Below are 10027 nucleotides of genomic sequence, written 5' to 3' on the forward strand. Positions count from 1 at the left end.
GCTACTTCAGACACACCCCTCTAATTGCTGCCATTCTACTGAAATGCTCAGCAGAAGTTCCCACGCACTGTATCTGCAAAACACAGACCTTCAGCAATACTGAAAACAGTCCAACAGTTATTGTACATTCATCTTTTTAACCAAAATAAAAAAAATAAATCTGACGCATAAAGTTTTTAATTTCAACACAGTACCTTGCAAAAGCAAATGATTGCATCAATATTTCTGCTAATGTTGAAAAAGCTGCTCTGAGTTTTCTGTAAAAAGATGCTGAAACTATTATAATAAACCCAGAATGCCTTTCTCTGTCTCCAACTGTCTCTGCCAAGATTCAAGTCGATTGACATTTCCCTCCAACACATTCCCATTTCAAAGTCTGACTCAGTTTCTGAGCAGCAGCCGTCATGAGAACCGTCTCCCACACATACCATCAGCAAAGCTTACTCAGCTATGTTTTATCCACTTAATGGAATCGCAGTCTAACTTGATCTGATAGGTCTCATGTTGCATTCCCCAGATTTGTCTCACAGGAAGCATCAAATCAGTCCGCAGACATCAGATCATCACTGTGAAAAAGAAATCTGTTTGTCCCTCTGATACAGCTTTACCGACGAAGGAACTGAACATGCGTCATGTTTGGAAAAGGTAGCATTTCCAGAACATTTTGATGAGAATGCAAAATAGAAGGGAGATTTTAAGATTTTTACAAAACTTAACACTCTCCCAGGTTCGGCCAACATGCTCTAACCCTCCATGTATGAATAAATCAATCAAAAGATTGACTATCCGCTCCAATTGCAATAGGTTCCCATCTATCTTACTTCTGGATCAGATTAATCTGAGCTTTTTATTATGAAAGGTCCAAACCCCTGAATGCATGTTGGTTCTTGAGTTGTAACTAAACGCGCACATGACAGATTGTAGATGAGGCATACAGTCATGGGAAAAAACAACAACAACTGCCAACACAGTTCCAGGAACTAATTACATCTTTACTTACGACCTACAAGAGAAAGTAGCAGCCATGTTTTGGTAATCAAATGTAACTGGTATACTTATTATCAGTTAGTGTAGCCACATCTCTAAAGCCCAGGGTTTATAAACAGTGCCAAGATGGATACCAGCAATGATGCAAGAGATGATGACCAGCACATTCACCCCAAGGTTGGACTGCACAGAGATCAGCAGCTGCAAATTGCCTAAAGCTCTTTCACAGACACTACAAGCCCATGTTGGCATGTTCATGTAAACGTTTGATAACAAAAGTAGAAAGAAAAAAAAAAATATGGCATATTTGAAACAGCTGATCACAGGCTGAGCAGAGGTATTTTTCAGCAAAGTTTTTGCTGAATAAGAACCACATAACCTCTTGATTAATATGCTTTGGACAGATAAAAACTGCACGTTTGAAGAAAACCAGCCCTGTTTAATCCACTTTAGTTGAACTCCAGCTGTGAATGTGCAATTGAACTCTGATGTGGACCAAAAAAAAGTGAATTCTGGTCCACCTACAAACCTAGGTCTCAGTTCAGTGGAAACGAACTCCGGCACGATTCAAATGCATATGTGGATGCAAGTGGACTGGAGTCCGCTCCAAAAGCAGGAACCATACAACAGCACAGGGCATTCTGGGTAAATGCAACCAAAACAAACGTGCATGTCTAGAGCTATAGAGAGAAAAGTTATTTTACCCACTACAAAAGAAAAATTGTACAATCACTAAAATTTAACACTACTCCATTTTAGTTTAGATTTTGTTTGCAGTTTACATTCTTCAGGTTTTTCAAAGAGTGTGAAACCGAACCGCACTGTCTGAAAATGCAGCAAATACTGCAGTTTTGGTCCCCAATCAAATTGCATCTACCAACCTTTTGGGTGTGAAAACGCCTGAAAAATATAACAATCTAGATTTGTAATGAACCAGTCATATTCCAGACCTCAATATGGGTAAACTTTAATCTTCCAAACCGGTTCACATTTTAGCTCACAGAAGTGGAAATAACCCACCCTGACTGTTTCCTAAAGCACAGCACAGGTAGTAAATGTGCCTATGCGAGTCTGTTTTTCCTGTTGCAGAGGTGATGATGCTGATGTTTCTAACGGCCAATCGGTTGGGTGTGTCCTGTGGGAAACGATCAGGATCCACCTGACGAGTAGCTGACACCATGTTACCATGGAAAAACCTTCAACCTGTCAACGGCAAGTCGCATTTCCCTCAAAACAAAGCACACATTCTTTTTGAAGCACTTTCTCTGTACTTATAGTTCACAACTGGATTTAGTTTTCTGTACATAATTTCCTAAGATGGTTTGTACTTCTGTGGAAAAATGGAAGGCTAGAGTTTAATCAGATAAACAGTCCAAAGCAAGCCAGGACCAGTCTACTCACATTTTTCCCCCACCCTTCGAATGCCCTTTAAGTGTAAAATGAGAATGTGGGAAAGGTAAGTGTATGGACATTTGTTCTCATCTATCTACAGTACTGTAGTATTTATCCCCTTACAGACTTCTTCTGTTTTTCCTCTTGTTGTCCAACAACAAACTAATTTAAATACCACATAAAGATAAAGCAGTTTTAAATGGTCATTATTATTAGTAAGGGAAGTGAAATCTGTCCAAACCAATCTGGCACTGTTTAAAGAAAAAAAATTACTCTCTAAACCTATTCATTGTTCCACCATTGTAATGAGTTTGTGTTAACTGTCAATGAGTGTTTTATTTATAGCATGAAGAAAACCCACCAGCATCTCAATCATATTTAAGTCCACTCTTTGACTAGGCCACAACAAACTCTTTCTTTTTTCCCCTTTGCATTCACAGTTGGACTTGCATGTATGCAAATTTTTCTGTTTTTTTGTCTGACCTCCTTAAGGATTTTACTCCAAAATCCTGGAGCAACTTTGGGAGGCTGGCTGCTTATTTGAAGGTTCGCCACTGCTCTATGTGTTTTTTTCTTCCATTTGATGATACAGTAATTGTCATTACTATGGTTCACTGAAGTCCCGACTGGCAGATGTCTCTTTAGCTCTGGGCATCATCTGTTTACTGGGTTGTTTATAATTCTACAGACTCAACAATAATCATGCCTGGGTTTGGCTGGTAAAACTGAATCAAAACAATTTCACTAATGATTTAACACATGGTGCCAGATCAATTTGGATATATATATTTTTTTGTCTTAGCAATGTATAATTACATTAATCCTCTAAAATAAACCCATAGCTATCTCACTGATCTTTGTTGTTTTAGTGATTATAGATTCATAAACAAAGTTGAATTTACTGTTCTGGCTTTATCCACCAAGGGTGACATCTAACCAAACCATTCAGTGGATATGAAGCCTGTGTTTAAAGGAAAATCAAGGACATTAATCACAGTTCAGCATATCCCACTGGAGGTCTGTTTTGGAAAAACATATTGACAGCAGGACATTGATGTTTTATCTCTGCTGCTTAGTTGTGTTCAGGCAGAACATTGTGCCTTAGGAGGCTTTTAAAGAACCAAAGTTCCTAACCCTCCTAAAAAGTCAATGTCACTTCATCCTGCCCTGCCTCAAAGTCAATTCTTTCTAATAAGCTGTCCTTAGCTATCTATTCAATCTGGCCATTTTTTAAAGAAACTTCAGGCACTTTCTGATTGGATATTTGACCATTGTTCTCAATAGAAAATGTGCTGGTTTTCTGCTGCAGACCTAGCTTAGAAGAAAAGTACACAAACTTTTGATCAGGTCGAGACCACCTGGATGCCAGAACCGGAGGACTGGAGTTGAAGACCCCTGTTTTGAAGAAAGGTTTTATGAGCACGCAAGACAAAGATTGTTCCTTCTTGCAAAAAATGTTTGCAGTAGCAAAACCAAAATTTTCAAACTTAAGATCACCAACTAACTGCCTTGGCTGCAAACTATTAATTATGGTGATGGTAGCATTATGATGCAAGGCACGAAATGGACAGATGATGTCCAAATTCTTCAACTTTACCTCAACAGAGTCCTGGAAAGCCTTTCCAAAGTCCCAGATATTAAGCATACTGAAAGTTTATGAACTATGCTCAAAGGTTAGGTACACTGCAAAAAGCTAATGAATCACAGTAAGTTCCCCACTTTCCAAAAGGTATAATGATCAAATAACCAGGCAGTGTTATGGCAGGATCTTGGTGGTGCCTTGATAACTCAGCAGATCTAGCTATCTTACTAGATTAAATCTGCTTTATGGCAGGATCTTGGTGATGCCTTGATAACTCAGCAAATCTAGCTATCTTACTAGATTAAATCTTTGAGAAGTTTCTTGCAGGAACTGTTTTCACCAAAAGGCAGGTGTTCTGCAAACCTTTCCATGTTTACAGAGCAAACACACATTAACAGGTGGACTGTTGACTTCAAACTGCAGAGACAGGTGTCCAGTAAATAGAAGTCCAAACAACTGGTGAGATTCTTGCAACACAAAATTCTCTCATATATATGTAAATACCTCATATAACTATAGGTTCTCTAAAAGCTCAAGAGGTCAGGTAAGGCAGCTTGTATTACCTGTTTATTCACGCTGTCTCAGAAGTGTTGAAGAGGATTTTCAAAGCAAAGTTAAGAGCAAATATCCCCATGAATAAGTACAACAGTAGATATAATAGTATAAAAATGTCTTCTCCCATCAAGTAACCTCTCAGCCTCCTGGTGCTGAAGTGTGGGATACTGTTTAGTTAAGAGTCTTAGTCGGTGTCTGGGTGAAGTCTATAAAAAGACAATCACAACCTGAAGGTTGTGAGCCACAAGTCCAATTAGCACCTCCAGTGTCTGTCAGACAGCCAATGGGGAGCTCAGCTGTGTGACACTTAAAATGGGATTACACAAAATCTATTCCCATCATTAATATTATTTGTATTCTTATGATTGCTACTGAAGTTTTTAAAAATCTTGACAGCGTTTGTCACATGGCGTCCATTCAACCCACGCACTGAAACATGCTACAGTGACACAAACTACTCAGCAGAATGAGTCCGCATGTCCCGCAGAGCTGCAACAAATCCTTCTGTTTTGTCGTTCAAGGTAGGCAAAGGTTAATAATAGCCTGCTTTAGAAAAATTATGACGCCTGAGGCTAAAAATAACAGTTATTGTGGAAAATGTAAACATACCTGAGGTCAAAAACAACGTGAGTTCCTCCGTTCAAAAGGAGACGCGACAGACCTGTGGTTTGCGTTCAGTCCCCGCGTTGTGTGATACCGTCAACCCGGTCAGCTCCTTCTCTGTCAGTCTGCTGTGGCCCAGTCCTGCCGGGTTCTTCCCGACCCTCCCACTACCACTCCCAGCGGTTTGCCCACAGTGGACTCTGCTACAGCTGCGGTTTCTAGCACAGCGCACCGTATCCAGCCGTTCACCCGCAGGAAACCCCGGTCACTCCCATAACCAGGACTCGAGGTAGAAGTAGAACAGCGTTAACGGAGCCAGCTGTCTGTCAGTGTGCAGCTTCTGCCGAGATTCGGTTCCCCTTGATCCACTGTGGGAGTGGTATGGCAATTTCCCCTTTCCTTTTCTGTCATTGAAGGACAGCTACACCCAGAACTACCAGGAAGTTCACCAAAAACCCTTCCCACTCCTGCTGCTCGAGCCGAGGCGTCTAATGCCAGCAGAACCGAACCAGGTTTTATATCATCCTTCAGCTCAACGTGAGCGCTGGTCGTCTTCATTAATAAGAGTCTGATGGAAATAAAATATCCATCAGACATTCACTAACTTCATCAACTTCATTAACTTTATCGTTCGCTTTAAGTTCTGCGTGTTTGTCCACAAAACCATAAATCCCAGTCATAAAAAAGTTTCATTGGTAATTTTTCGCTTTAATTAAACTTTTTTTTTCTTTCTGAATGACTTTAAACCTAAGCAGATAGATTAAAAACGTATTAACAAAGTACTTGTAATGTCGATTCAATTCATGTCCAGGTTATGCAGATGTTTTGTGAGAAATGTAGAAACGGCTTTCAGAAGTAGCGCCCAGTATAAAAGGAGCTCTGGCGCCATCTGCCGGTAGAAAATATGCAACTGCAACACCCTGCTGTTGCTGTGGTGGGAGTGGATATTACGTCTCTTCCAGTAATTTTGGCTCAGGAGGGCCCTTCTGAGTCAAGCGTATCCGTAATTATATTCCAGAAAAGGGTTCCGATCAGTCTCGTTCGTCAGATTAAAAGTACTTTGTGAAAATAGAGTTTAAGCAGGTACTAAATATTATTTTTGATAAACCAAAATTTCTGTATTGAAAGTATTTTTAATGCTATTATCTCGTTTGTAATTTGAGTTACTGAAATAGACTTTTCAATACATTTTAATAAATAATTTAGTGATCAATTACTCATTAACTCTAATACAAAGACTCATAAAAAATACCATTTGCTGCAAGAACAATGTACTCAGACCAGCAATTAAGCAAAAACCAAAAGGAATATATACATTTTAAATTTAAGATTTAAAAAAACCCTGTCTGTTCTGCCTAGCACTCTTTAAAATTCTTTAAAATTCCATAAATATTTTTGTCTGTAGATGTGCAAGCTGGTGAAGATCTATCCAAAAAGACTTGCAGGTGAAGCTTCAGGGACTGATTCAGTGGCGCTTAATTCAGTGGCACACCACACTTTTTAGAATTATTAGTGAAAAAAAATATGTATGTGTCCTTTTCCATTCACTTCACAATTACAATCATAATTAATTAATCATTAATCATTAAGTTCAGATTTCTGTTTTTTATGGGGGTTTTTTGTCTAATGTAATATTATAATTTTAAATGCCATGTTTTCAGTAGCTGTAATTGCAAAATCATCATAGAAATAAAGGTTTCAAATATTCATCTCCATATAATGTTTTACTAAGTGACAAAGTTTCTGAATAAAATTGACTTTTCAATAATCTAATTTATTGAAGGGGCCTGTATTCACAATTTTCTGGTAATTGATCACAAAAATAAAATATACAGAATATTGTAATTGTAAAATGATACAAGGAATGAACACTTTAGCTAGGAACTTGTGGTAAAGTTGAATATTTCTGCATGTTGGACTTTCATAACGGAGGCTTATGGGTCACACAGACAGATAGCAGGGCTAAGAGCAGACTGTATCTTTGTGATATTACTGTGGTTATGCAATGTGCACTCTGCTCATGTGGCGGTGACCTCAGCCAGTTGGCCACATGGGAGCACATGAGATAGACTGTAATATGGCTGCATTGCCAGAGGGGGGAGCGATCGATTCAGAACAGAACCAGAATCAGTCAACATACACTAACATATGGACAGTGTCCTGTACACAAGGTCATGTTGGACTGTCTGACTCTAACAGAGGGAAAGGTTGTCAGCCTGTTCCCTCTACTCTCCACTTCTGCATGTATCATACTGACGATTTTCTGGTTTTACTGTCTCATCATCCAACTCTGTGGGTATGATGCAGAGAATTTAAGAAACAGGAACTATGTCTTCACATCATGATGCCTTCAAGGGGGTTTACAAGATGGCTGAAAATGCTAGGTTGACAAAGGGCCCCATTTTTCTTCATTATTAGAGTTTTTTTATGAATGCATGTTTTGCTGACATTGTATATTATAAAATACCCATATCAGGTAAGTTGTAGTAATATGTAGGGATTTTTATTAATGTAAACAAATTACAGTAATTTTTTGGAGAAAAATACAAAGATCCTGGTCAAGATATGTATTATTTTCAGTTGGTATTATCAGCTCATACCCAATTATGTAAAGAACTACCTATTAACTTATTGCAATTTGTATTAGCAAAAGTATTTTTCTTTAATGGATAAGGCACCAAATTGGTTTCCAGGGGCCCATATCCTTGTAAATGCGGCCCTGCACATGGCACAGGTATAATCGCCATAGATCCTAATGACACGGCGTGATCCAGCCCTGAAGAAATGTCGGAAGGGGAACAAATGAAGCCAAGTTCAGGAATGTGTTTGTCGTTTCCTCTCGTCCAGGCTCCAGTACATTCCTCACCTCCCCAGTCATCACCGGGCCGGGCACAGCCGGCTGCACTCAACCCTCTGACTGAAACTCTAAAGCTTACATGAATCCATGATTTATCTTTACCACACAGTGCCTGGGACCTCTGAAGGTCTGCTTTTTAAAGAGCTCACTCCCTTCATTCCTCAGATGCTCAGCTCATACAGAGGGCAACACATGTTGAACGGACTGAGTGGTCCATCGTCTGTTTCCTGCAGGAAAACTCCACAAAGGCAGAAGCTAAAGGTTGAGATCAGAAGATCTCAATCAGACTTCAACATTAACCCCTTAAAGAAACCAGCAGAATCCCAGCAAAGATTCATTAACTTGTTTATAAGCCTTCACAGATGTGAGCAATTCAAGCAAAGTTTTACAAAAACAACATAATGTAGATTCTGAGCAAGCAGCTGTTGCAAAAGTTCAGAGTGAGCAGTTTTTTTTTTTCTTATTTGTTGCCAAATGGAGTCATAGAGTGAAAAAGACTTTTGGGCCAAAAATTAAGGGAGAAAAAGGAGTGGAGTAATAATGACTAGAGTCAAATTGTTTGTTATTGTTGATTCAAAACGTCAAATAAGAATGTAATAAGGTTTTCCTTATAAAAATTTGAAAATTACTTTTCTTGTCAAATCTGAGAAATAAAAAACAATATTTAGGTCATTTTTATTGTAAAATATATATCCAAATTTGACACATTCATTAAAAGTAGATCTGAGTGAACCAAAGCATGGTGGGTAGACGTGGTCCTCCTAAAAGATTACAAAATGCATGTGAACTGAATACTTTTGGCTGTAGCAAACATTTTCTATTGTAAGACTTTAATTTGTCTGTTCTGTGCAGTGGGTTGGTTTGGGCTGGGGTGGGTTGGGGTGGCCAAACTTGTGTCATTCTTGAATTCCAGTCATGGGCCACACAAAATCACTCAATGAGCCACAAATGGCCCACCAGCCACACATTAGGCCACAATATAGCAAATATTTTCAAATGAGGACTGACCTACATTGTAATTTTTTTGCTGAGAATAGAAAAAATATTTTTCCTATACAAAAAATACATATAGAAAATATGTATTTTCCAATCAAGCTCAAAAGAATATAAAAAAAACTAACTGGATGCTTTTCATTTAACAAGGAAAAAACATTTAAAGTTTTTTGAAGTTTACAGAAAAAATTGAATACTTGTTTAATTAAAATACTTCATGCTTGGTATATTGTTGAATAAGTACAAAAATAAATTTTTGGTGACTTTAGTCTTTAAAAATTGTATTTTTTTTTATTTTTTATTTTTACCTTTGAGTGCTTTTGAGCTGGTCGTTTTTGCCCACATGACAAAAAGTGAGGACACCCCTGGTCTAAACCCATCTGACCTTTGAGCTTACCTTGCAGCTGTGGCAGTAGTTTTCTCCATTCTTCCCCGGAGGAAGGATTATTTCCCCCGTTGGGATCAGCTGGATCCTCAGCTCCATCATTGTTCCCGTCTCCCCCTTATTCCCGTTTTCTCTTTTGAGCTGATTTAATCTTCAGCTGAGCCCAGAGACAGCCTGACAGAGTGAAAATGCTTCTTTCCACTGGTGTGAGGGAAAGTCCTTCTGAATCCAACCCCAAACAATGCCTGAAAAGGAAACAAGTAAACGTCACAGATCTCCTTTGTGACGTGCCCTAGACAATGTTTCCAGGTGAAAACATGAAAAGAGGGATTGTAGATGTCAGTGCAGAGTGTAGCGACCGGCGTGTTACCTGTTGCAGGGCGCTGAGCCTCAGTGAGGGCTGCTTCCCCTCGCCGCAGCCAGAGGATGTTGCCTCGCCGGCTGAGGGATCATGGGGAGGATATGGAGCTCAGCCGGACTGGAGATGGGTGTCACATGGAGAGGATGTGTGTCTTTTGTCTTACAAATGAATGGAAATGATGGGGGTGCCTGGATATACAAGCTTTACAATATATGTAGAAAGATATATTTATTGAAAAAGAACCAATATTTGTAGCTGTATAGTTCTTCTAACTGTCTAAATGTCAGCATTAGTTATCAATCAGGTTTTTGA

At 39.0% G+C, this 10027-nt stretch overlaps 1 protein-coding gene across 2 annotated transcripts in view; it reads right to left on the reverse strand.

Annotated features, from left to right (window-relative positions):
- LOC122832220 (unconventional myosin-Ic-like) overlaps positions 1-9754 on the reverse strand; it is a 55351-nt gene extending 45597 nt beyond the window's left edge. The window contains exons 1-2 of one of the 2 annotated variants that reach the window (XM_044118771.1): positions 9725-9754; positions 9367-9599 (exon numbers count right to left, since the gene is read on the reverse strand). In XM_044118771.1, coding sequence (XP_043974706.1) covers positions 9367-9456 — 90 coding nt within the window. In that variant the 5' untranslated portion in view covers positions 9457-9599; positions 9725-9754. Of the gene's footprint in view, positions 1-5125; positions 5614-9366; positions 9600-9724 lie in introns of those variants that run through there. The other variant, XM_044118773.1, reaches the window with a different exon arrangement.
- Between the last annotated feature and the right edge of the window lie 273 nt (positions 9755-10027).

Source organism: Gambusia affinis, linkage group LG06, assembly GCF_019740435.1.
Source record: "Gambusia affinis linkage group LG06, SWU_Gaff_1.0, whole genome shotgun sequence".
Lineage (NCBI taxonomy): Eukaryota > Metazoa > Chordata > Actinopteri > Cyprinodontiformes > Poeciliidae > Gambusia > Gambusia affinis.